Consider the following 26,745-nt stretch of genomic DNA (forward strand, 5'->3'; position numbering starts at 1 on the left):
TTCTGGCTTTTTCTGTTTTGTGGTACTGAGGAATCAAACCCAGGGCTTCATGCATGCTAGGCAAGCAGTCTACCACTAAGCCACATTCCCAGCCCAAGGTCAAAGTTTTGTGTATCCTGGAGGCACAACTGTGCTTCATGAGGCATCCTAAGGCCATGAACATATATGATCCCCTCCCTGCACTTAAGACTGATCCCTATCTTCACCAGGGGCCCTTCACCCTCTATCCTGGGGCCCTGGCCCTCTGTACTGGGAAACATTCCCATTCTGGCTGTACTGATAAATACGGAAACTCCGTCTTTATTGGCTGTATAAACATCTCTGGTCTGTACATACATTTCATACATCATAGTGCAGGGCCAAAAGGGAGGACCAATGGGGTCCCAGCAGCACGACAGCACACCCATTTTCCCCAAGGCCCTGCCCACTCTGTGCAAACCAAGGCCAAGAGCTCCTGTTCCCTCTTCCTTCCCTTACTCCTATGGGGAGGGGCTCAGGGTCAAGGCGGGAGAAAGTGGTATGAGGGCTTGGGGGAATCTATGTAAGTGATAGAATCAAACACTGAAGCAAAACAGGCAACTGGTACAAGCAGCAAGCTAGGGTGTGAGGCAGGCAGGAATGGGGGCAGGTAAAGGGGAGTAAGGGGCCACAGCATTAGCCATGCCCCAGAGCCTCAGCCTCCATCCCAGAGAGCTAGGGACACAGATGCCACCAGAGAACATGGCCAGGAAGCAGGGAACAAAGGCCAGTCCTGTCTACTACACGTGTACTAAGCACCCTGTATGTGAACGAGTGGGAGGAGCCAGACTCAGACTCAGTGGGATAATGGTGCCTGAGCAGGGAGAAGACAGGGAGCCAGCCAGGGGAAAGGGTAGATACCCTGGAGGAGGAGTCTTTTCAGGGCAGCAGCTAGTAAAAGGAGAGAGACCCAAGAGAGGCCCCCCTAGGCCAGCCAGGGGGAGAGACAGCAGTGATTGGCTCACATGATAAGGACAGGGAACAAAAAAAAAAGAGAAACCGAGGGGACATATGTACTAAGTAGGAGACAGGCTGCCTCTACACGCTCTGCAAAGTGTCACGCTCAAATAGCAGCTGAGAACGGGGCGAGCTCCTCTCGACTCACACAGGGCCAGCACATGAAAGGGGATTCAAGTGCCTGACCAAAGCAAGGGAGGCCCAGCCACGTATCAACACTGTTCTTTGGGCCTGTTTCTGTCCAACCAGGGACTCGGGCCCAGGGACTGATGATTACAGATGGCATCAGGTAAGTAAGGTCAAGCTTGACCAGGACCTGGGTTGGTAGGGGTCAGAGTGAATGTACCCCCAGGGCCTGTAAACAAATCCCAGGGGAAGCCAGGAAGTGAGCACCCAGCCCTTCAAAGGGTGTGCAGAGAGAGGAGGGCGGGTGTGAAGGAGGAGGCCTAGCCACTCAGGGGATGCAGGTCCACTTTCACTTTCTCCCCACAGCTCAGCATCCCAATGGTGGGGAAGAAGCCTCCCGAAGGTACAACAGCATCTTTCTTCCCAATGATCTTGCCATTTCGGGTGAAGAAAACCTGGTGGTAGGGGTGGGGAGAATGGAAGAAACTCTGAAGTCTTCTGTTGATAATGGAGCTACTCAGCTTTGAAACCTATGGCTCCCAACTCCCAGCATGGACTTGAGGAGACAGTTGGGGCAACATGGGAAGAGACCACGAGAGGGCGTGCTGAGGCTGGAAAACAGACTCCTAGCCTCGGCTTTCACACTCTGGTGACCCCAGGACACTCGCAGGGCAGTACCAAACCATACCCTTTCCTACCCAAGCCACGGTCCTATTCCTACTGGCAGCAGTCCCTGCCAGTCCCAGGACCCCAAAGCCAACCCAAACCTCCCTACTCACCACCACCTTCTTGCCCTCATGCTCCTGCTCTATCTCTTCCCCATCTTCTTCCTCTTCCTCTTCCTCCTCTTCTTCTTCCCCTTCTTGGTGCAGGTACATGACATTCCGGACGTTCCGGACAGCCCGGGCAGTTGGGGACAGGATCACTGTGTCACAGCTGTCATCACTGTCACCTAGAAGACAGGAAACCTGAACTCATGCTACCCCTGAACTCATGCTGCCCTGTTCTCTAGACAGCCTGTTGCTGCACTACCCTACTCACCCTCACTATCCAGAATATAGTCCCGGGGAAACATGATTCCACAGCCCATAATGTCCCCTTTGTAACAGCGTGGTCCAAAGGGGTCTCCCACACCACTACCATGGAAGATCTTCCCATCATCTGTTGGAGAGAGGGGAGAGACATACTTGACGGAGGGTGGCATTATATCCCAAGACTGAAACAAAGCTGAGGAGACATATGGTAAGGGGGCACTAGTTTTTTAAGAAGTGGGGAAACACAAGATCTATCAGACTAAAGGAGAACTGGTTAAAAGAAAGAGGGAGCCCCTACGGGAGGAATAATCATGCAAGGAAAGGGAGGTGAACTGGAACCAAGATTTAGTCCTCTTCTCAAGAAAGCCCTCAAGGAAATCAAACAAAACCAAAAAAAGAAAAGAAATCTGCAAGAGCTACAGGAAGGGCACAAAGGAGCCAACTCAAAGACCTGGAATGTTCAGTTCAGGCCCAGTTTTCCCACCCTGTCCTACTCCCCTGGCTTTCAAGGATGGGAGGAAAATAAGACGAGAGGAAAACAAGAGCTTTTTCATTAGGGGAAAGAGAAAGAGAAGGCCCCTCAGAAGAGACTTGGGCAAATAGATGTTCCTAGGGTTCTTTGTCCCTATACCCTCCTTCACTGGGAGCTCTCTACTTACCTGCATGGTAAGCCACGGACCCTCTGCTCCAGCCAGGGTGTCTGTTCTTGGGATAATCCTGTACCAAGGAAGGAAAAGCAATGTGTGGTATCATGTACAAAAGAGAGGACAAAAAAAGAGTGGTGTCTGAATCTGTCAGCTTTTGGAGAGCCTACTATGCAGACATCAGCTTTCAGGACCAGGGCTGTCCCATCCCACATCCAGGCCTTAGAATATGTGGGATAGTCTCAATATTCTGGGGTCCTTAGTCACATGCGGTCTGTCACCTTACATGCTCCATCCCAACAGCCCAGCACTAAGCAGCTGCACCATAAGAAAAAAAGCCTAGAGCCAGGTGCTCACACTTCACACCTGTAATCCAAGCTACCCAGGAGGCTGATATCTGAGGATCACAGTTTGAAGCCAGCCTGCCTGGAGACTCTTATCTCCAACTAACAACCAGGAAGCGAGCTGTAGCTCAGAGTGAGAGAGCTTTATCCTTGAGCAGAAAAGCTCAAGGTCAGAGTCCAGGCCCTTAGTTCAAGCCCCATGACTGACCAAAAGAGAAAAGAAAAAGAGACTAGCACTCATGCCTACCTTCCGGGCCAGCCCCAAGGCAATGTAGCATTTCTCTCCAGGATCCACGATCTCCACCTCAAAATAGTGGCTACGGGTGCTCAGTGGATGACGGGCCTGAGCTAACCCCACATCCACGATGCTTTTGCCTTTCCCCAAGTACTCCAGCAGCTGGGAAGGAAAAGCCAGGTGGTAGTTAAGGGTCAAGCTGACACTGCCCCAGAAACCTGGTCCCAAGGTCCTGAATCTGATAGAATCCCCTGGTTGAAAGGAAAAGGAGCCTGGTGCCAGTGGCTCATGCCTGTAATCCGAGCTACTCAGGATGCAGAGATCCAAGGATCATGGTTCAAAGCCATCCAGGCCAGGAAAGTCCATGAGACTCTTTTTTTTTTTTTTTTGGTCAGTCGTTGGGCTTGAACTCTGGGCTTGGGCGCTGTCCCTGTGCTCAAGGTGAGCACTCTACCGCTTGAGCCACAGTGCCACTTCCGGTTTTCTAGTGGTTTATTGGAGATAAGAGTCTCTCAGACTTTCCTGCCTGGGCTGGCTTTGAACTGAGATCCTCAGATCTCAGCCTCCTGAGTAACTAGGATTACAGGCGTGAGCCACTGGCACCTGGCTCCATGAGACTCTTCAATAAACCACCAGAAAACCAGAAGTGGTGCTGTGACTCAAGTGGTAGAGCACTAGCCTTGAGCTGAAGAGCTAAGCAACAGTGCCCAAGCCCAGGAGTTCAAGCCCCACAACCGACAAAAAAAAAAAAAAGAAAGAAAGAAAGGATAAGGATCCTGGAGGCACAATGTGGCCTCAAAGTTCTAACCACGGATAGAAAAACAGGGTTCAGTAAGGGAGAAAGGGTGGCAGCAGAATGAGCAAGAGGTGCCCCTTGTTGGATGCTTCCTTGCCTTCCTTCTGATCTCTGGGGCACTAGAGAGCAGCACGGTGGTTTGACGAACAGCAGAGTGCCAGGAACCTCACTAAGACCTTAGGCTGGAGTACCCCTTCCCTGGATGGCCTGCTGGGAAAGGGAAGAGAGGTGAAAACTAGGCTGTGCGGAACCCACCCTCTCAGGGAGCTTTAATGAGGCAGGGAAGAAGCAGAAGTTAGTTGCCAACAACAGGGGAAGGGAACAAGCTCAGAAGCTGATTCTGCTGGGGATGGGATGATTTCTCAAATTCTTTGTTTTACTTGGCCTTCAGCAGAGCCATTCATTGCTGGGTCAAGGAAGTGCTAAGGGAAGCCCAGGAACCTGAACTATTCATTTAGCATGGAAGGAGAGGTCAAAACAAAGACAGAAGCAAGCTCTCCCATTCCTAGCCCCTTAGATTGCTCTTTCAAGCTAGAACAGGGATGTGGAGGTAGAAGACAGGGGATGATTGATGAGTTGGGGCCCTTCAGTCTTACAATAGTGCTGCCTAGGCATGACAGGGCAGCACCCCCCGATTTAGGAGAATTTACTTATCAGTCGTCATGGTAACAGTATGCTATGATTCAACTCTACTCCTTTTCCCCCTTCCTAACATTACCTTGGATCCTTTAATCCACTTTTTATTAGCTCAACTACCCTGCAAGACTATCTTCTAAACTCCCATCCTTGGAGCCTTTCAAAAACACATGCTCCTGGGACCTTCTGCATTTTTTCCTGGCAAGCCTTCAGATGATGGCCTCTCATGCTCTTGCACTCCCAATTCCTGCCAGAACAGGAAAAGAATCATGCTCACATTCACCAGTGTGGAGGCCTGTGTATGTATCCAAGACAGGCTGGTCCTGTTTGTTCATCCCCCTTCAGCGTGGGAAAAGAGGGGCTCACCCTCCTCAGCCCTATACTGCTAAGCCTATCCTCCTTTCCTTCTCCAAAGAGAAGTGCTGATGGATCCAAAAAAGCTAGAGGTGCCCCTAAGCCTATACCCAGACCCACTCCACCCCTTTGTCCCTCAGGCTGAGCTCCTGCTCAGCATCATTCTAAACCTGATAGGAGGGGTGTTGGTTGGTGCACATTAACGCCACCATTAGCAACCCTTAGCCCACCCTCTCCCAAAAGCATTGAAGAATTGGGTGGGGGAACCAAACAGCTGCCCTTAAGCCACTCTAGCCAACTGACCTCAGTGTAGGACGCAGTGTCCTCCAGTTCAACAGCCAAAAGGCAGTGGATCTAGGTCCTGATCCTTGGGAAAAAACCACTCAACTTCCCTTAGCCTCAGCCTCAGCCTGAAGAGGGCAGCTGCTGCAGTTTCATCTAAGGACCAGTTAGGAGGCTCAGCACCAGTGGCTCATGCCTATAAACCTAGCTAATCAGGAGACTAAGATCTAAGGATTGAGTTTGAAGATAACCCAGGGAGACAAATCCAAGAGATTCTTATCTCCAATTAACCAGTAAAATGCCCAAAGGGGAAGTGTGGCTCAAATGATACAGCACCAGCCTGGAGTGAAAAAGCTAAGCAAGAGTGTAGACTCTAGCCGGGCGCTGGTGGCTCACGCCTGTAATCCTAGCTACTCAGGAGGCTATCTGAGGATCGCGGTTCAAAGCCAGCCCGGGCAGGAGAGACCGTGAGACTCCTATCTCCAATAAACCACCAGAAAACCAGAAGTGGCGCTGTAGCTCAAGTGGTAGAGCGCTCGCCTTGAGCTGAAGAGCTGAGGGACAGCGCCCAGACCCAGAGTTCAAGCCCCACGACCGACCAAAAAAAAAAAAAAGAGTGTAGACTCTGAGTTCAAGCCCAAGCTCTGGGAAGAGAGAAGGGAGGGAGGAAAGGAACAAGGGAAGGAAAAAGAAAGAAAGAAACTCTGCAGCACTAGGTCAGACCCAAGTCTCCCAAATTTCCACAGTTCTTAGGACACTCAACTGACAGCACACCTAGGGTGAGAGAAATTGGCTACAACAGCTCCCCAACAGAAAGGGACATAATAAGGATGCAGAGGAGGCTGGGAAGGTGGCTCAGTGGTAGAGCGCTTGCCTTGCATGCCTGAGGCCCTGGGTTCAATTCCTCAACACCACATAAGCAAAAAGAAAGAAAGCCGGAAGTGGTGCTGTGGCTCAAGTGGTAGAGCACTAGCCTTGAGCTGAAGAGCTGAGGGACAGCGCCCAGGCCCAGAGTTCAGGCCCCATGACCGGACCCAAAAAAAAAAAAAGGATGCAGAGGAAAAACAACACTGTTAGACGTCTTTAAAACAAAGAAGTACAGAAACCAAGTGTAGTGAAACGCACCTGTAATCTCAATACTCCAGAGGCTAAGGGAGAAGAATCTTAAATTTGAGGGTGGCCTGGACTACACAGCAAGACCTTATCTCAAAAAAAAAATATATATATATATATATGTAATAATAATAGAAGTAATATAGAATAGCACAAATGGCCTCTCCTGGGTACCTCTAGTCTAATATAGCTCTAATCTCTGGGTAAGAAATATAGTACATAGTAAGAATGAACAAGAAAGCCCAACACTGGTGGTTCACACCTGTAATCCTAGCTACTCAGGAGGCTGAGATCTGAGGATTGTGGTTCAAAGCCAACCTGGGCAAGAAAGTCCATGAGACTCCTATCTCCAATTAACCACCAGAGAACAGAAGTAGCACTGTGGTTCAAAATGGTAGAGCACTAGCCTTGAGCTGAAGAGCTCAGGGATAGTGCCCGTGCCCAGGCCCAGGCCCAGAGTTCAAGCCCCATGACAGACCTCCCCCCCCCAAAAAAAAACAAAAGGCAGAGTGCTTGCCTAGCATGGATGAAGCCCTGGGTTCAATTCCTCAGCACCACATAAACAGAAAATGCCAGAAGAGGTGCTGTGGCTCAAGTGGTAGAGTGCTAGCCTTTAGCAAAAGAAGCTCAGGGACAACTCTAAGACCCTGAAGCTCAGCTAAGACCCTGAGATCAAGACCCAGAACAACAACAACAAAAATTAGCATTAGCAAGAATGGACAAGAAGGGCCAGGGCATAAGTAAGGTCAGAAGGCCCAAAACAATGAAGGAAACTAGAAGTTTATTCTCATTTGAAAGATGGGAAGGTTGACAAGACTAGAAGGTACATGTCCTCAGGCTCATGCCTAAATCTGTTCCAGAAGAGCAAGCTCCCAGGAAGTAGTGGTCCCACCCTGCTAACTGTCCTGAGCTGGTGTAGGAGTCTAAGTGAAGAGCCAAATCCAACAGTTTATGTCTAAGAAACAATTTGAAAATGAGTCACCTGGGGGTGATCTGGGGAGGGTGGAAAGGAAGGAAAGTTACTTATAAATATCTACAGGATTCTGCATCAATTAAAAAAGATGCCTGGGAGGAGCTGGGAGCAGAGTAGGGGCAGGTCCAGGCAGGGAAAGGATGCCAGGAAAAAAGCTCCTGAGGAGAGGTCAGAGATGAGAGCTGGAAAATTGCCCTGGCTCAGTCTCAAGTTCAACTCTGTGGATGTTGTTAAAATGATAGTGGAAGGAAAAAGAAAGAGATGAAAGTAGAGGAGTACGCATCTGAAGCCTTCCAGCTAACAACTGCAGTAGTTCTTGGACCTCAAAGCCAGAAGAGATATAGCAGCAAGAGGGTACACTTTTGCCATTTTTCCTGAGCTTGACTTACCTTCAACTCCACAAGAAAAGGCTTTGCTCATAATCCTCTCCCCCTCCCTACCTCCCACTGCTTCTATTTTGCAATCACAGGCTGATGTGAAAACAGCTTGGGTTGGGGTGAGAAGGCTACAGAGCCAAGAGGCTGGGGAGAGGCTAGGCTAGGAACAAGGAGGCAGCAGAGGGACAATTCCAAGTGGGAGGCTCAAGCAGCCCACAACGTTAAGAGGCACAGGACTTCCCTTTCTCAAGGCTCATAGGCTTCCCAAGGAAGTTCCAAATCCAAGGAGAGACTACAGAAGATAAAGGTAGAGAAAGTTAGAGTTGGAGGCGTGGCTCAGTTGGTATAGCACTAGTCAGTGAACAAAAGCGTCAGGTATTACATTCAAGTCCCAGTCTCAGACAAAAAAAAAAAAGAGAGAGAAATCCAGCTTTGGGCTCAAGTATTCTCCCTGGCCTCTAAAAAATGTAGGGGGAGGCAGAAGGAAGTGACACTGAAGTTTATTCAAAAAAGCTCTCCTTAAGAACCTTGCCCAGGCTGGGAAGGTGGCTCAGTGGTAGAGTGCTTGCCTTACATGCATGAGGCCCTGGGTTCGATTCCTCAGCACCACATAAGCAAAAAGAAAAAAAGCCGGAAGTGGCGCTGTGGCTCAAGTGGTAGAGCGCTAGCCTTGAGCTGAAGAGCTGAGGGACAGTGCCCAGGCCCAGAGTTCAGGCCCCACAACCGGACCCCCCCCCCCAAAAAAAAAAAAAAAGCAAAAAGAAAAGAAATGGGTATATGCACATAATGGAATACTATTCAGACATAAAAAGGTCATCCTGGGCTGGGAAGGTGGCTCAGTGGTAGAGTGCTTGCCTTGCATGCATGAGGCCCTGGGTTCGATTCCTCAGCACCACATAAGCAGAAAAAGCCAGAAGTAGCGCTGTGGCTCAAGTGGTAGAGCACTAGCCTTGAGTTGAAGAGCTGAGGGACAGTGCCCAGGCCCACAGTTCACAGACAAACCTCCCCTTTAATGTCATATCCACTCTGACCTTTGAATGGAAAACCTGGGCCTGCTGAGCTTGATAGACACAGAAAGGAAATAGAAGCAGTATGCCTCCAAATCAGACTCAAGCCCCTTACTGGCATGCAAGCAGGACAGTAGAGGGGACCAGCTTCTGCTCTCCAGGAGTCCATAGCTAACCTGAATTCTCAAATCAGGAGAAGGAGAAGAAAGAGAATCCATAATAAAGAGGACAAAGATCTGGACTCCCAAGACTTCCAGAACTTCCAGTACTGCCAATATTTCCATTTTGCAAAGTCCTACAAAAGATACTGTCATGGATATAATGGCACATAGGTATAATCTCAGCCACTCAAGAAATTGAGAAAGGAGAACTGTAAGTTGCAAGTCAGCCTAGGCTCTCTGAAACTCTCTCAAAAGAATCAAAAGCAGGGGCTGGGAAGGTGGCTCAGTGGTAGAGCGCTTGCCTTGCATGCATGAGGCCCTGGGTTCGATTCCTCAGCGCCACATATGCAGGAAAAAAAAAAGCCGGAAGTGGCACTGTGGCTCAAGTGGTAGGGCGCTAGCCTTGAGGTGAAGAGCTGAGGGGAAAGTACCCAGGCCCAGAGTTCAGGCCCACGACTGGACCCAAAAACAAAAACAAAACAAAAAAAAAGAATCAAAAGCAGGGCTGGGAAGGTGGCTCAGTGGTAGAGTGCTTGCCTAGCATGTAGGAGGCCCTGGGTTTGATTCCACAGCACCACATAAGGAGAAAAAGCCAGAAGTGGGTTGTGTTTCAAGTGGTAGAGAGCTAGTCTTGAGCTGAAAAGCTGAGGGACAACGCCCAGGCCCAGAGTTCAGGCTCCATGACAGGCAAAAAAAAAAAAAGAATCAAAAGCAAACACAACTCAAAGCAATTCAGATGTGCTCCTATGCCTTTAGGTGAGCCCTCTCTGCCCTATCCCTACCATTCCACTACCCCTTACTTACAGTCCCGCAGACTCTGACATCATGCAGCCGGCCCCATTCATCCTCATAACTGTCCACCATCATGATGCTATCATCCTCTCGGCCCAGCTCAGCATTGAGATGCAGCCGTACCTCCTCACCCAGGGAGTGCATGCCAACTGCTGGGAACAGCCCATCCGGGGACATGGGCATGATCGTAGAGCCCACCTGCAGCAGAAGGAGGGAGGGAGGGAGTTGCCATGTGGTCCACTTTCCACAGTTCACCTAATTCTCACAAGGGCACTTTTAAGATGATGCAGCCAATAATTATTACATACATACATACTAACAGATTTTTTTTTTAAAAAGACATACAAGAAAGTTTAAAAATCTGCTAAGTTGGGGGTAATACTGTTTGAAAAGAAATGCACTGGCTGGGAAGGTGGCTTAGTAGTAGAGTGCTTGCCTAGCAGGGACAGTGCTGAATTCAAGCCCCAGGAATGGCAAAAAAAAAAGTTAAGTAGCCCCTATAATCAGCTGGGAAGTTGGGTCAGTGGTAGAGCGCTTGCCTTGCATGCATGAGGCCCTGGGTTCGATTCCTCAGCACCACATAAACAAAAAGAAAAAAGCCAGAAGTGGCGCTGTGGCTCAAGTGGTAGGGCACTAGCCTTGAGCTGAAGAGCTGAAGGGACAGCGCCCAGGCCCAGAGTTCAGCCCCCACAACTGGCAAAAAAAAAAGTTCCCCCAAATCACCCACTTCTGCCCCCCAACCTCCAGGGAAATTTCTGCCCTTCTTTCACAGACTGCACTAAGTTGTCCCTCTAGGTGTATCACATGAGTCATATCCCAGCATCTTCTACACAGGGGACTTGAGGTACATATGAGGAAGTAAGTGTAGGTCCCTAAGCAAGCTCTAATAAAGAGACTCTTCCCATTCACTCCAACAAACCCTTGTGCAGTTTTAAGCCCTTTGAGCCCCAAGATTACTTACTCACCCTCTTCCCATTTTTTGTGAAGAAGATCTGGGCAGTCTGTACATCAAAGGACACAGGCTCAATGCCACAGCCAATCCGGTCCCCCGAGTTGCACTTTGACCCAAACTGGCGGCCCTTGGCTCGGCCATTGTACAGTCTGTGGAAAGAATAGCACAAATACAAGACAGCCTGACTCTACTCCTCCCCAGCACCCTCTCAACTATCCCAGTCACTTTGGATGGTTTCCTACTGTGAGCCCCACCCTCTCCTGAAAGCCTACATAACCTGCAAGCATAGCCACTACCGGGTCACCTACTGTCCTAATCAGAAAAATCTATGAAAACACCCAAGACCGGGGAGAAATGGGAAAAGTCACACAAGGCAGTTAGTCCTTTATATCTATGATTCCCAATCCTACAGAAAAGGGGTTAAGTTCCACAGGGGGCAACTCACTTGCCATCATCAGCATGGTAGGCTACAGAATCAGGCAACCAGCCAGGCTGGTGATCCAAGCTGTAGTACTGAGGGACCAGCCCCACAGCAATGGTGCCCCGCACACCACTATCCACAATGGACACCTAGAGGAAAAAAGAGCAGAACATAGTCAGCAAGAATAGAAAATGGAATGAACTGGTGGGGGTGAGGGGTGGCCCACAGAGTTAGTGACAAAGGGAGCTCAGAAACAAAAGACATGGGCATCAGAGAAAGATAGCACACTTAGAGAAAAAAAAATGGGTGAAAGTAGGGGCTTATAATCACTTAGATAATTGTTCTTAAGCTTTAGAAAGATAGGAGACAGGACCATAAGCAGAGCTTAAATTAAGGGGTAGGAAAGAAAGCACATGGGTCAAATTCTGGGATATAGGTTAAAAAAGCACCTGGGGCAGGGGAGGCAGGAAGGCAGAAGGCACATGGTAATAAGACTCCAGGGTACCTATCTCTAGATCAAGGGACATCTATTCTGCACCCTTTTCCCAGAGAACAAGAAAGCCCTGGTGGAAAATTAAAAGGACCAGGTCAGGTATCTAGTAAAGGAGTTTCTTGAAGATTAATGCTCTCATCCATGGCCTCACCCACTGCTTGATTACCTCAAAATAATTGCTGTCCTTGGTCAGGGGTCGAGAAGCCACGTAGCAACCAACTTCACCAGAATTTCCATGATAACTGAAGGAGGAATGAAAGGAAGATTCCATTAACAGTCCAGCCCAGGAGTTTGTAGGAAGGCCTCAGCATCCCCAACAACCATCCTTCAAGGGCCAGCAGAAGAAAACCCAGCAGGCCATTTCAGAACATGTACACAGATGCCTCCAGATGCAAAGCCACCCACCCCTCGCACTGCTTCCAGCCAGGCTCAAGCCACAGGAGAGCAAGTCAAACTTGGTTTTAGTCATTTCCAAGGAGGAGAAATATACAGCCTTCCTTAATTGTCTCCTAAAGATTTCAGAATCTTACTAACTTCAAGCCCTGGTCTTTGGTTGGAGAGTAACTTGTCTCTATCTGCTGTACCAAAGTCCTTGCATACTAAGTCCTTGCATACTTGGTCCTCCGCTCTTTAGCTTCTTTGCCTCTAAGCAAAAAAAAAAAAAAAAAAAAAAATCACTTTCCTTCCTTCAGAGACAACTCTGAATTAGGCTAGAAGGAGTTAAAGAATGGGTTCAAGAGAGAAAAGAGAGAGAAACACACACAAACCTAAGAGTTAGAAAGAGGTGGTGGATGGGATGCACTACAGAGTTGTCTTTCCATAAACAGGAAGCCTACAGTTTTTGTAAAGGTCTCCCTTCACCAGTCCCTGAGACATGGGCAGAAACCAGTCAAATGCACTGCAGTCTTCTTGGCAAAGAACTCAGTCCAACAGCTCCTACACCTGAGTTGGTCACTCCTGTTTGTGTCCAAACACTGTGCCCAAACAAGACAGGTCTTTGCTGGATTTCTTCAAGGCCAGACCAAAACAGTGACCCACACTGGGTATGGTAATACTTGCTATAATCCCATCACTCAGGAGGCTGATAGCCCAGGCTACATATCAAAACCCTGTTTCAAAAACAAACAGCTGGGCACCAGTGGCTACTCAAGAGGCTGAGATCTGAGGATCACGGTTTAAAGCCAGCCTAGGCAGGAAAGTGTGAGACTCTTTTTTTTTTTTTGGATCCAGTCATGGGGCCTGAACTCTGGGCCTGGACGCTGTCCCTCAGCTCTTCAGCTCAAGGCTAGCACTCTACCACTTAAGCCACAGCGCCACTTCCGGCTTTTTTTTCTCTGCTTATGTGGTGCTGAGGAATCAAACCCAGGGCCTCATGCATGCAAGGCAAGCACTCTACCATTGAGCTACCTTCCCAGCCTCGTGTGAGATTCTTGTGTTTGTTTTTGGTTTTTTGTCAGTCGTGGAGCTTGAACTCTGGGTCTGGGCACTGTCCCTCAGCTCTTCAGCTCAAGGTGAGCGCTCTACCACTTGAGCCACAGCACCACTTCCAGCTTTTTCTGCTTATGTGGTGCTGAGGAATCGAACCCATGGCCTCATGCATGCATGGCAAGTGCTCTACCACTGAGCCACCTTCCCAGCCCTCGTGTGAGATTCTTATAGCCAATAAACCACCAGAAAACCAGAAGTGGCACTGTGGCTCAAGTATAGAGCACCAGGGGCTGGGAAGGTGGCTCAGTGGTAGAGCGCTTGCCTTGCATGCTCAAGGCCCTGGGTTCGATTCCTCAGCACCACATAAGCAAAAAGAAAAAAGCCAGAAGTGGTGCTGTGGCTCAAGTGGTAGAGCGCTAGCCTTGAGCTGAAGAGCTGAGGGACAGCGCCCAGGCCCAGAGTTCAGGCCCCATGACCGGACCCAAAAACAAAACAAAACAAAATCAAGTATAGAGCACCATCCTTGAGCTGAAGAGCTGAGGGACAGCACTCTGGTGGGTCTCTTATCTCCAATTTACCACCAGAAAACTAGAAGTGGATGGGCTGGGAATGTGGCTCAAGTGGTAGAGTGCTAAGCTTTGAGCAAAAGAAGCTCAGGGACAGTGCCCAGGTCCTGAGTTCAAGCTCCAGGACTGGCCAAAAAAAAAAGACCAAAAACAAAAAACAGAAGTGGAGTTGTGGCTCAAAGTGGTAGAGTGCTAGTCTTGAGCAAAAAGAACTCAGGGACAAGACATAGGCCCTGAGTTCAAACGCCACAACTTGGGGGGAGGAGGACCAAAACATCCCCATTCCCAGCTCAGTGTAGACTCTCTTTTTTTTTTTTTGCTGGTCATGGGGCCTGAACTCTGGGCCTGGGCGCTGTCCCTCAGCTCTTCAGCTCAAGGCTAGCACTCTACCACTTGAGCCACAGCGCCACTTCTGGCTTTTTCTGCTTATGTGGTGCCTCATGCATGCAAGACAAGCACTCTACTACTGAGCCACCTTCACAGCCCAACTTTCCTTCTAAAACAGCTATTTTTCACCTTTGAGATCTGGGACAAAAAGAAAATGTAGCACCATTTCCCCTAAACTTACCTCAAAGTGTCTCCATCTACAAGGATGTGTTTGAACCTCTCCTGATACCGGAAAGCCCGAACCTCTCGAATCTCCCTGATCCGCCTGCGCCAGTTCAGAAACCGGTAGTGCAGGTTGAGGTCATCCATCTTGTTCATGAGAACAAACCTGCAAGGGAAGATGGGATGGAGGAAGAAACGGGCCCTGACTAGGGCTCCCCATTCTGCTCAAGTCTGAATTTGGTGAGGGTACCAGACTTGTGGCTGTGTCCATATCACAACCTCATACCATCCCTTATCCCCATCCAAGAGGTAACAAGTATTTACTGAGCTCCTACTGTATGTACCTTCCTGAATGCTAGGGATACAGCTGTGAACAGGATGGATGAGTGAATGAGCTCTTGTTCTTAGGGGATTCCAATTCCACTGGGCCAAAGGGGTCAAGATATATAAGACAACTCTAGTCAGTGAGGGGGAGGGGAGAACAACAAGGTAACATGACACAGAATGGAAGGACACAGTGGACAGAGACAATCTCTTTAAAGAGGTGACAAGTGAGCTGGAAAGAAGCCAGGCATGTGATAGCCCAAGCAAGGTCATTCCAGGGAGGGGACAGTGAGGCATAAGACCTAGAGTGCAAGGGAGCAGGCATAGTAGAGGAGAGAATGCCAGATAGCTGATGTGTAGGGAAAGTGAGTGAAAATGAGTAAGAAAGGGCAGGAGCCGGGCGCTGTAATCCTAGCTACTCAGGAGACTGAGATCTGAGGATCGCGGTTCAAAGCCAGCCCGGGCAGGAGAGACCGTGAGACTCCTCTCTCCAATAAAACCACCAGAAAACCAGAAGTGGCGCTGTAGCTCAAGTGGTAGAGCGCTCGCCTTGAGCTGAAGAGCTAAGGGACAACGCCCAGGCCCAGAGTTCAAGCCCCACGACCGACAAAAAAAAAAAAAAAGAAAGGGCAGGAGCCAGATCAAGGCTCTGGATTTTCTTTCACATATGATAGGAAATCTTTGGGGAGTTTTAAGTCAGAAATGATATACTAGGTGTTAGTGGCTCACACCCTATAAGCCTAGCTATTCAGGAGACTGAGATCTGAGGATCACAGTTGGAAGCCAGCCTAGGCAGAAGAAAAGTCACCCTGAGACTCTCATCTCTAATTAACCACTAAAAACACGGAAGTGGCACTGCGGCTCAAGCAGTAGAGCTTTACCTGGAGCACAAAGAGGCACAGGGCCAGCGCCTAGGTCCTGAGTTCAAGCCCCACAACTGACAAAAAAAAAAAAAAGTACATTTGGGTTGAGGCTTGCTCTAACAGTTCAGAGGGGAGATGACATCCACAAAAATGATAGCAGTGAAAAGAGATGGGTGAAATGACCCAAGAGCCAACATTTGAATGAATGAATGAATGAGTGAATGAATGAATCTTCCCTGGAATTAAAGTAAGAAAAAGGCCAAGGTACTCTCTTCCCATTCCCCAAGCCCTGGCACAATCCTTGCACACAGTAGGTCCTTATAGGCTACACTGGAAAGTTCCATCCAATGTGCACAACTCTTCTGCAGTAACTACAACCACACTGGCCCAGAGGAGTAGACACCTGTAGGAACATCCCAGCTGGTGTTCATTGCCGCCTCTACCCTTAGCCAGAGCTCGAACCCAGGTAGATGGATGCTGGCACCCCAGGTCTAAGAGTATCTGGTTGCCCTGGTGCCAGGGAGTGGCACAAGTGCAGAGGAGCCAGGCATGGCCTGGTGGCCCCACGAGACCTGGGGTAACCTAGCTCTAGCCTGTATGGGTGACTACGCGGGATCTCCAGGCCTTGCATTCGGGGAGGGTGCGCCAAGGGAGGAGCGCAAGACCCCGCCCCTGACCCCCAGAGCCACTACCCAAGACCCCCACCTCGAGCTCCCGGGAAGACCCAAGACCTCCGGGACCCCGCCTCCGAACCCCGCCTACCGGGGCCGCCGCGTCCTCCTCATCCATAGGCCTCTCAGCTCCGTACACAAGCTCTTCGGCCACCGCCACTACACACATCCGGGTCCCCGCCCTTCCTACGCTCTTCAACACCCGCCCCATCTCACCAATCTTGACCAATCTACAGCGGCCTCCGACGATGGGCACCCGTAGAAGCCAATCACAGATGGCATGCGTGCCTGTGGGGCGCGGCCCGGTGAGCCGGGTACCTAGCCGTGGGCAGAGTCTGGTTAAACCCGGTTGGGTAGAGAGTAGGGAGGCGACGTGGCGGTTCAGCCGCGGCGGCCGTGAGGGCCGCTTTGGCGGAGGGTGGGCCAGGGCGGGGCGGGGGGGAGGACAGGGCAGGTTCCCTGGCTCTTCCAAGCATTGCATCTCCTGCGTGCTCATTCCACGCCAGTCCTGCTGCTGCAAGCTCTACAGACACGACCTTGAACCCAGTCCACACCCTACGGAGTAAAGCTTGCCACGTTGACCCACGAGGAGCCGTAGGCGCTGTCCTCCGCAGCCGGTGCACCTTACCCTGAGCTTTATTCTCGCCATTGCATGTCACGTGCCTTCTTCATTCTGGGGAGGACGTTCCATCCAGAAGGGGAGAACTTCAGATGCACAATGGAGCCCGGGCTCACACGCCTGAGAGCCGCGCTGCTCAGAGGCTTGAGAGCTGAGGATCTCGGGTTCGCAGCCAGCCGAGGCAGGAACGTCCGGGAGACATCATGGCTTACTAACTACCAAGAGAAGTGAAGCCGTGCCTCAGATGGTAGAAATCTCCAGCCTTGGGTGGAAAAAAAAAGCTTAGGGACAGCCCCTAGGCCCGAGCTCAAGCCCAGGACAAAGCTTAGGGACAGCCCCTAGGCCTGAGCTCAAGCCCAGGACTGGCACACACAAAAGCACAATGGCAGGGAAGCCCACGTTGCTCAGAAACGGAGGCCCTGGTGAAACTGCAGCAGGGAGGTCCAGTCAGAATGTGAAGGAAGGAAAGACACTGATGTTGTTGAATTACCTGCAAAAAAGGTGTTCAGTGCATCAGGACCCTGGATGGGAGTTTGCCCAGTTTCCTCCTCCCACCAAGTCACGCCTCCTTCCACTCTCCACAGAAAGATTCCTTCTCCTTCACGGACAACACACATGGAAGTGTTGTATTATGACAGTTCATTGTAGATCTGATGGACTGGGCTCCTTCAGATTTCAGATCTATCCATTTTGTCTCTGTGTGTGTGTGTGTGTATTTTTGCTCATGGGTGCACAAGTACTGGGGCTTAAGGTCAAGGCTTGTCCTGTCTTTTGTTCAAGGTTAGCACACAACCACTTGAGCCACAACTCTACTTAAGGCTTTTTGGTGGTTAATTGGAGATTAGAGTCTCATAGTCTTTCTTACTCAGGCTAGTTTCAAACTTTGATCCTCAGATCTCAGCTAGAATTATAGGCGTGAGCTACCAGCTCCAGGCTCTCATACATATATTCTCTTTCTTCTCCTTCTCCTTCTCCTCTTTCTCCTTCTCCTTCTCCTTCTCCTTCTCCTTCTCCTTCTCCTTCACCAGTCCTGGAGCTTGAACTCAGGGCCTAGGCACTGTCCCTGAGCTTCTTTTTGCTCAAGACTAGCACTCTACCACTTGAGCCACAGCACCACTTCTCTGTCTTTTTCTGAGGAATTGAATCCAGTGCTTCATGCATGCTAGGAAAGTACTCTACCTCTAAGCCACATTCCCAGCCGCTTTAGTCAGTTTTTAAGATTGTTATTATAAAGAAGATGTACAGGCCAGGTGTCAGTAATCCTAGCTATTCAGGAGGCTGAGATCTGAGGATTGTGTTTCAAAGCCAGCCCAGGCAGAAAAGTCCATGAGACTCTTATCACCGATAACCCATCAGAAAACCAGAAGTGGCACTCTGGCTCAAATACTACAGCTCTAACCTTGAGCTAAAGAGCTGAAGAACAGCACCCAGGAGGAGAGCTCAAGCCCCATGACCACCACCACCACCAACAAAAGATGTGCAGAGGGGTTATAGTTACATAATCCCTCCCTTCAACCTTCCCATTGCCAGGACACACTCATCTACATTTTGTTGTTGTTGTTGTTGGTTGTGGGGCTTGAACTCTGGGCCTGGGTACTGTCCCTCAGTTCTTCAGCTCAAGACAAGCCCTCTACCACTTGAGCCATAGTCCACTTCTGGTTTTCTGGTGGTTAACTGAGGATAAGAGTCTGACACCAGAATCAAATACAGTGACAATAGGGGTTATACCATGGGGAATAACATACAAAAGAAACAAAAAAAATCACATAGTACATTAAAAACAACAGCAACAAAGATAAAACCTATTGTGTCCCTAGCTGTGCATCTTGTATATACATTTTGTTTTTTGTTTTGTTTTGTTTTTTATTGTGAAAATGCCATACGGAGGAGTTTCAATTACATGGGCAAGATAACGAGTTCATTTCTTATCAAGCATTGTTGCCTCCTCTTCGTTTCCCCTTCCCATCCCTGTATATACATTTTGTATATACATATTTTTCTAATTTAGGGAGGAGAAGGGAAATAACAAAATGCTGAAAAAAGAATACAGGTTGACCCATTGTAACAATGAGATGTACAAGACACTATGTTGAAACGAACTTTACAACTTGGTGTGGGGGAGGTAGGGAGGGAAGGGATAGTAGGGGAAAAACAAAGGAGGGGGTAACAATGCTGGACAGGAAATGTACTCATTACCTTACTCATATAACTGTAACCCCTCTCTACAGTATCTTTACAATATTTTTTTGGGGGGATCCGGTCATGAGGCCTGAACTCTGGGCCTGGGAGCTGTCCCTCAGTTCTTTAGCTCAAGGCTAGCGCTCTACCACTTGAGTCACAGTGCCACTTCCAGCTTTTTTTTTTCTGCTTCTGTGGTGCTGAGGAATCAAACCCAGGGCCTCATGCATGCAAGGCAAGCACTCTACCACTGAGCCACCTTCCCAGCCCTACAATAATTTTTTTTTTTAAAGTCTCTCAGACTTTTCTGCCTGGTTGACTTTGAACTATGATCCTCACATCTCAGCCTCCAGAGTAACTAGGATTATAGGCGTGAGCCACCAGTGCCCAGCTCATCTACATTTTTTGACACTGGATAGTTTGTACATTCTAAAATTTTATTTTTGTTATTTTTTTTGGTCCGGTTGTGGGCCTGAACTCTGGGCCTGGGCGCTGTCCCTCAGCTCTTCAGCTCAAGGCTAGTGCTCTACCACTTGAGCCACAGCACCACTTCCAGCTTTTTTTTCTGCTTATGTGGTGCTGAGGAATTGAACTCAGGGCCTCATGCATGCAAGGCAAGCGCTCTACCACTGAGCCACCTTCCCAGCCCCATTCTAAAATTTTATACTAGGAAGTGGCGCTGTGGCTCAAGTGGTAGAGTGCTCGCCTTGAACTGAAGAGCGCAAGGACAGCGCCCAAGCCCAGAGTTCAAGCCCTACGACTGACAAAAAAAAAAATAATAATAATAATAATTAAATAAATAAAATAAAATTTTATACTAGTACAGTATATGCACTTAAATATTGTTAGGGGGTATTATTTAGTGTAAATATCTTGAGATTTGTCCATGTTGTGGCTTATATCAAATTTCTTCCTTTCAATTGCTGAATAGTATGCCATTGTTTGGCTGTATCACAGTTTAGTTATCTACTCCTCTGTTGATGGACATTTTGCTGTAATAATTTTTTTTGGTGGGGGGGGGGTTGGTTGTGGGGCTTGAACTCTGGGCCTGGGCGCTGTCCCTCAGCTCTTCAGCTCAAAGCAAGCACTCCACCACTTGAGCCACAGTGTTACTTCTGGTTTTCTGGTGGTTAATTGGAGATAAGAGTCTCAAGGACTTTCCTGCCCAGGCTGGCTTTGAACCATGATCCTCAGATCTCAGCCTCCTGAGTAGGTGTGAGCCACAAGCTCCCATCTATTACTGTAATAATTTTAAGCCATTACAAATAAAGTTACTATGGCTCTTCATGTGTAAGTCTTTGTATAGGAATGTGTTAGTCAGCTTTCATTTATTGTAATATTTGAGATAAATCACCTTAAAAAAGAGGAAAAGTTTACTTTGGCTCATATTTTGTTTTTGATTTTTGTTTTTGTTTTTTTTGGGGTCCGCTCGTGGGGCCTGAACTCTGGGCCTGGACGCTGTCCCTCAGCTCTTCAGCTCAAGGCAAGTGCTCTACCACTAGAGCCACAGCGCCACTTCCAGCTTTTTTCTTTTTGCTTATGTGGTGCTGAGGAATCGAACCCAGGGCCTCATGCATGCAAGGCAAGCGTTCTACCACTGAGCCACCTTCCCAGCCCTGGCTCATATTTTGGATATTTCAGTCCATACTATATTGACCCATTGCTTTGGACTTGTGGTAGGAGCCAGTAGCAGAGGAGGCCTGTGGGAAGTAGAGTTACCCTCTGGATGAAGGTATTTTCCAGCAATATAGTTACCAGAATGTGACTCCCACCCAGTAGCCAGAAAGTGGCCTGCTGAGGCTATTCCTGGCATGTGGGTTGGGGACAGAGAAAGTAGGGCTTTCTGAATCATAGTGGAAAGCTCACAAGGCATTATTTTATTTTATTATTTTTTTTTTATTTTTACAAGGTATTATTTTAAATAATAACACAGAAGGGGTAGAAACAGAACATCATGATTCCTGCACAACTAGAAAAGAATTGCCCACCTGGTCAGAAGTTGATGTCAGTTCACCTAAACTTTTGTATATCTGATTAATGCCTATTCTGTGAGTAAACAGCTTGTATAAAACCCAGAGTTTCCTCTCCTCTGGGACCTGAACTTCCTTCTGGCACTAGCCTGGTTTGAGTCACTGGCAATAAACCCCTTTATCCTCTCTAAAAAATGGTCTTGCTCTTAGCTGGTCTGCATTGCTGTAACAGTACTAGAGGTTTGGCTCAAGTGGTAGAGTGCCAGCCATAGTAAAAAAGCTGAGCAAGAGTGACAGGCTCCAACTTCAAACCCCAGTACCAGCACACACACACAATCATATACCCCATTAATATGTCCAAAGTTGTGCTTTTATGCAAAGATTAATGTTTTAGTGTTTTTTTCTTCTTTTTGCCACCACCCTTTAGTGTGTTTTATGTAGACAGATATTAGGATTTATCTCCTTGGGAGCACAATTCCTCCCTATTTAAGTCCATATTCCCATCTATGTCCACATAAATAGATGCTCTGGAAGTCTATAGAATAAGTAGCTATGCTTTTTGTTGTCGCTGGTGGTCATTGTGGGGCTGGAACTCAGGGTCTGGGTGCTGTCCCTGAGCTCTTTTGCTCAAGGGCATCACTCTAGCACTTTGAGCCACAGTGCCACTTCCAGTTTTCTGGTATTAGTTGGAGATAAGAGTTTCAAGGAGGGGCTGGGAAGGTGGCTCAGTGGTAGAACGCTTGCCTTGCATGCATGAGGCCCTGGGTTCGATTCCTCAGCACCACATAAGCAAAAAGAAAAAGTGGCGCTTTGGCTCAAGTGGTAGAGCGCTAGCCTTGAGCTGAAGAGCTGAGGGACAGTGCCCAGGCCCAGAGTTAAGGCCCCACGACCGGACCCCCCCCCCCAAAAAAAAAAAAGAGTTTCAAGAGTTTCAAGAGTTTCAAGTTTCCTGTCTGGGCTGGCTTTGAACTCCAATCCTCAGATCTCAGCCTCTTGAGTAGCTAGGATTACAGTTGTGAGCCACTAACACCTGACTTGGATATGCTTTTATTCAGCAGATTCCTATTTACTGTTTTTCCACTAATGCTTCCTAACTCCGAAATATCTGGCTGCCAGTCTATCTGGACCAGTCTAGAAAAATGCTGTTCCCTTCCCACCAATCCTTTGTGTGTATCCTGGAGAACTTGAAATCTAGGTAGGACACATATATATGTGCGTGCGTGTATGCGCGCGTGTGTGTGTGCACACACATACACACGCACACACGCAGGTGCACATACACACATATACATTATCCTGCTCCTCCTTGCCCTTCACTTTTGTATCCCTTACACAAAGATGCATTTTCCTTCTTGGGCTGTTCTTCAGGCTCATTCTCTTCAGCTCTGTATTCTTCCAATTCTATTATAAAGCTCTATTCTCTGGAAATCCCTCTTTAGTTTATCCTGGACATAGGTTTTCCTCTCCTGTTGAACCTTGGATCTCCGTCTGGGCCTCTCAGACATTTTAGTCTTTATACTGCAAGTAGAGGAAAAAGAAAAAAAAAAAAGAGATGTAAATGGCTGAATGGATGAAAGGGTTCCAAAAACCCCTGGGACAGGTTGGTCTGGCTCAGAGATGGGCTAGCAATGATGGGAACCTCTTCAGAGGACTGCTTTGGCACCCACTCTAAACATTTATATTACTTTTATTAATTCCAAACTACTTACATAGGCTAGAAGCTGAGGATTCCGACATAAAGAAGGTAAGGGGAAGTGGGATGATTTGTGGAGAATTGATCCTCAAATCACTGAAGATCTTACTGGAAATATAAGACCCAACAAAGATATGCAACAATATAAAACGTAACACAAAAATGTGAATGAATTCAGAGAAAGGCAAGAACTTAGCTTGCCAGGTAGGTGGGGAAAGATGTGTGGAAGAATCTGACAAGGGTTTCCTCTTTATGAGTTGAAAGGTTGAAGACCTAGGAAAGACATCTGAAAACCATTTATGCCTTACCTTGACTTCCCCTTATCTCAATCCAGGCCCTAAGATTGGAACTTGCCAGAAGGTTGTGGGGAAGGTGATCCTACCAGCTAGCTGAATCACAGTATATTTGCAGGCCAGGAAATGGAAGATGGGTGCACAAGTCTTGGGGCATAGAGTACCCCAGGAAGTCTTTGAGGAGGAGACAATCCTATGACTGTGAACATACTTCATCAGGACATATGGGAGGGTGTGTGGGGACAGATGACATAAAACAGATTGGAGACCAGCTGGGGTGACACAAAATTCACATCAGGCCCACATTAGACTCAGGCCTTGTGATGCCATGGTCACTGGTCTTGCTCTCTGTATCTTCCTATGTGTTAAGGAGCCGAGCGCCGGTGGCTCACGCCTGTAATCCTAGCTACTCAGGGATCTGAGGATCGAGGTTCAAAGCCAGCCCAGGCAGGAAAGTCCGTGAAACTCTTATCTCCAATAAACCACCAGAAAACTGGGTGATGCTGTAGCTCAAGTGGTAGAGCTCTAGCCTTGAGCTAAAGAGCAGAGGGACAGTGCTCAGGCCCAGAGTTCAAGCCCCACGACCATCCCCCCCCCCCAAAAAAAAAAAAACTATCTGTAGAGGAGCCACATACTTCTACATGGTGATGATATCCAGCAGTAGCAGCAACAGCATAATGGTTTTAACCCTTTTATGTTGTTCTCTGCTTAGGCCTACTATCTTTTTTTTCAAACTTTTGCAGAAATGGTTCAGGCCACTTCTCTCTTTCTACTCCTTCTTAAAAGGATCTCAGTTAGGCTGGGAATGTGGCTTAGTGGTAGAGTGCTTGCCTAGCATGGGTGAAGCCCTGAGTTCAATTCCCCAGTACCACATACACAGAAAAAGCTGAAAGTGGCTGTGGCTCAAGTGGTAGAGCACTAGCCTTGATCAGAAGCAGCTCAGGGACAGTGTCCAGGCCCTAAATTCCAGGACTGGCAAAAAAAAAAAAAATAATAATAATAATCCTCTTCTCATTCAGAGGCCAAGCACACTTCCAGGGATTTTCTCTTAGCCCATTCTCCATCCCAAGTGCCTGCCATTTGCTTCAGATATCTGCCCTAAGTACTAAGGCAGAAGGGAGGAAAAGTAGAGTTTAAGATCTGAGCCAGGGGCTGGGAATGTGGTTTAGTGGTGAAGGAGGAAATGTAAACCTAGGAAGAAAGTAACCCAAAGAAAGTAACCCAAGGCTGAGAAGGTGGCTCAGTGGTAGAGTGCTTGCCTTGCATGCATGAGGCCCTGGGTTCGATTCCTCAGGACCACATAAACAGAAAAAGCCAGAAGTGGCGCTGTGGCTCAAGTGGTAGAGTGCTAGCCTTGAGCTGAAGAGCTGAGGGACAGTGCCCAGGCCCAGAGTTCAGGCTCCACGACTGACAAAAAAGAAAAGAAGGGCTCTGGGAAGGTGGCTCAGTGGTAGAACACTTGCCTTGCATGCGTGAGGCCCTCGGTTCATTCCTCAGCATCACATAAGCAAAAAGAAAAAAGCTGGAAGTGGTTCTGTGGGTCAAGTGGTAGAGCACTAGCCTTGAGTTGAAGAGCTGAGGGACAGCGCCCAGGCCCAGAGTTCAGGCCCCATGACCGACCAAAAAAAAAAAAGAAAAGAAAAGAAAGTAACCCGAAAGACCACGGGGACTGAAGTCAAGTAAAAGGAAAAATTTATTGCCAGCAGAGCTGACAAGGCCAAGTTCTCATAAGGAGAAAATGGCGCCATCTTGGCCTCTTTTATATGGGGGTGGGTGGAAGTGGGCGGTGCCTCACCCACTGCGCAAGTGCTACAGCTACCATGGACGACTGAGATTAGGTCTACGAGGTGGGCGTTTCCTTACAAGTGGTAGAGTGCTTGCCTAGCATGCCTGAAGCCCTGGGTTCCATTCCTCAGCACCACATAAGCAGAAAAAGGTGGAAGTGGTGCTGTGGCTCAGATAGTAGAGTGCTAGCCTTGAGCAAAGGAAGCTCAGGGACAGCACCCAGGCCCTGAGTTCAAGCCCCAGGACTGGCAAAAAAAAAAAATAATAATAATCTGAGCCAGAACCATTAGCAGATTGATACATAAATCACACTAAAAACAAACCCACAACCCAGCAGTAATATGGGTGGACCCGGCTCTGAGGTCAGATCTTGGAATAGAAGGTTCTGGACCCTTGGTAGAAGAGAACTATAGTCCACACCCTTTTTCCTCCCAGTCTAATCTGCAATCTGGTAAAATGCAAAACACGTGTAAAATACAGCTCCTACGGTCCCAGGGTAGCCTGAGGGGCGGTGTTAAAGGTGACATTATTTTTATTTGGCATTTGCCTAAAAGTTCAGGAAGCCCTCTCTGACCTTCTTACTTGGGGGCCCAGAATTTAAACTTAGTCACTGCCCAAAGCCCTTGTTTTAGGAAAGAATTAGATAGCTGTTACATAACCCTGACCTGGGCGGGGTGGGCTGCCTGGAGGAAACAGGCCTTCCGTCCTCCTGCGAGGAGGGTCACTGCGTGGGAAAGGGTAGGTCAGCAACAGCAGAGGCAGACCGGGAGAGAAAGGGCAGGCAACTGAGAAGCCAGCGACAGAATGCTCAGACCCTTGCTTTCCAAAGTCCCCTGGTCATAACACAGCCTGAGAAATCTAGAAAAACCCAATGAATGATTGGGCCTTGGAGAAGGGAGAGGAATTGAGGGACAGGCTAATCTGAGGGGTGGCAGGGGAGGGGGAGGGAGGGTTTGCTCTCTGATTGCTGTCCACATCTCCTTCCACAATCTCCACTGACCATGATGACGTGATGAACCTGCCACAGCAATGCTCGGGTTTGCTACAGTTTATTCAAGGTGTATTGCTTTTCCTTTGCTGATGTGAGCCACAGAGACCAACCAAAGAAACAAGGGATGTCCACCTCTCACGCTCCCCCACTTCATCCCTGGCACCTCTCGACCATCATCTTGCCCCCATTTGGCTCTTCTGATTTTTCCATAAACACATCTCAGAGAGACTTTGTCTCACCCCTTCCTGTTTCACCTTTCCTCTCCTCTCTCTGGATCTTCCTCCTATCAGCAGAAGGTTTTCACACAATCCTTCTCTCCATACTTGTCTACATCCCTCTCATGATTCCCCCAATACCATCTCCTCTTAGTTTACTCTGTGTGTGTGTGTGTGTTGGTACTGGGTCTTGAACTCAAGGGGCTCTGTCCTCCCTTGTTTTTTTTTTTTTTCTTCTTCTTCTCAAGCCTGGCTTTTTATTACAGGCTCTACTTCTGACTTTTTGCTGGTTAATTGGAGATAAGAGCCTCCCAGACATTCCTGCCTAGGTTGGCTTTGAACTACAATCCTCAGATCTCAGCCTCCTGAGTAGCCAGGATTACAGGCGTGAGCCACCAGCACTGGGCTAGCGGTTCACTTTTAGCCTTGCATCAATTGCTCATGGAACACCAGCTTGCCCTATCATCCTACACAAGTATACTAACTAGATTTCAGAGGCCTCCAACACCCTGCCCTTCCCTTCTTCCCCTCCTCCTGACTCCACAGCCCAGTCCCTCTAGCCAGCTGTACGGCTCCCAAATTCTGGGCTAGATTCCCAGGAACCAAGCAAGAAACATTAGAGAAGTAAACAGAAACTGAGTAGGGAACAGTAAGGAGGACCAGGTGGGAGGGGGCTCTCCAGCCCCACCCAGTTTAGAGAATGCCTCAGTCTTTTCCCCCTCCCTTCTTCACCTGCCTCTTAAAGGCCTCAGCCCAGTGTCCCACAGCTACTTAAAGTACAGCAGGGCAGCAGGCAGCAGCTGCACCAAGACTGTTCTGGAAGGGGTGGACAGGGCAAAACCCTGGTCATGACCCCCTACAGGCTGCCGCCACTGCTGTTACTGC

The 26,745-nt window shown here is 48.6% G+C and overlaps 2 protein-coding genes across 2 annotated transcripts in view; one reads left to right on the forward strand and one right to left on the reverse strand.

Annotated features, from left to right (window-relative positions):
- Positions 1–280: 280 nt before the first annotated feature.
- Positions 281–16,292, reverse strand: Spryd3 (SPRY domain containing 3). Its single transcript, XM_070041720.1, has 11 exons — positions 16,208–16,292; positions 14,278–14,424; positions 11,882–11,957; positions 11,247–11,371; positions 10,815–10,950; positions 9,862–10,047; positions 3,371–3,520; positions 2,795–2,852; positions 2,143–2,262; positions 1,881–2,053; positions 281–1,556 (listed from the first exon to the last, which is right to left on the reverse strand). The coding sequence occupies exons 1-11, from the start codon at positions 16,228–16,230 to the stop codon at positions 1,422–1,424; spliced, it is 1,329 nt and encodes a 442-aa protein (XP_069897821.1). The 5' UTR covers positions 16,231–16,292; the 3' UTR covers positions 281–1,421.
- A 10,320-nt stretch (positions 16,293–26,612) lies between these two features.
- Positions 26,613–26,745, forward strand: part of Igfbp6 (insulin like growth factor binding protein 6) — a 6,927-nt gene continuing 6,794 nt past the window's right edge. The window contains 1 exon segment of the mRNA XM_070035784.1: positions 26,613–26,745. This exon segment is cut by the window's right edge and continues 294 nt beyond it. Within this exon segment, the coding sequence (XP_069891885.1) occupies positions 26,709–26,745 (37 nt within the window). The 5' untranslated portion in view covers positions 26,613–26,708.

Source organism: Dipodomys merriami, unplaced genomic scaffold (genome assembly GCF_024711535.1).
Source record: "Dipodomys merriami isolate MVZ:Mamm:240054 unplaced genomic scaffold, mDipMer1.0.p SCAF_10, whole genome shotgun sequence".
In the NCBI taxonomy this organism is placed as follows: Eukaryota; Metazoa; Chordata; class Mammalia; order Rodentia; family Heteromyidae; genus Dipodomys; species Dipodomys merriami.

Bases quoted from the DNA above. Each gene is read 5' to 3' on its own strand.
- Spryd3 (XM_070041720.1), bottom strand. From the start codon at position 16,230: ATGAGGAGGACGCGGCGGCCCCG. The intron at 3,521-9,861 runs GTAAGTAAGGGG...TTTCCTTCCCAG, and splicing joins ATGTCAGAGTCTGCGGGACT to CTGCTGGAGTACTTGGGGAA. The intron at 2,263-2,794 runs GTAAGTAGAGAG...TCTCTCCAACAG, and splicing joins GTCCGTGGCTTACCATGCAG to ATGATGGGAAGATCTTCCAT.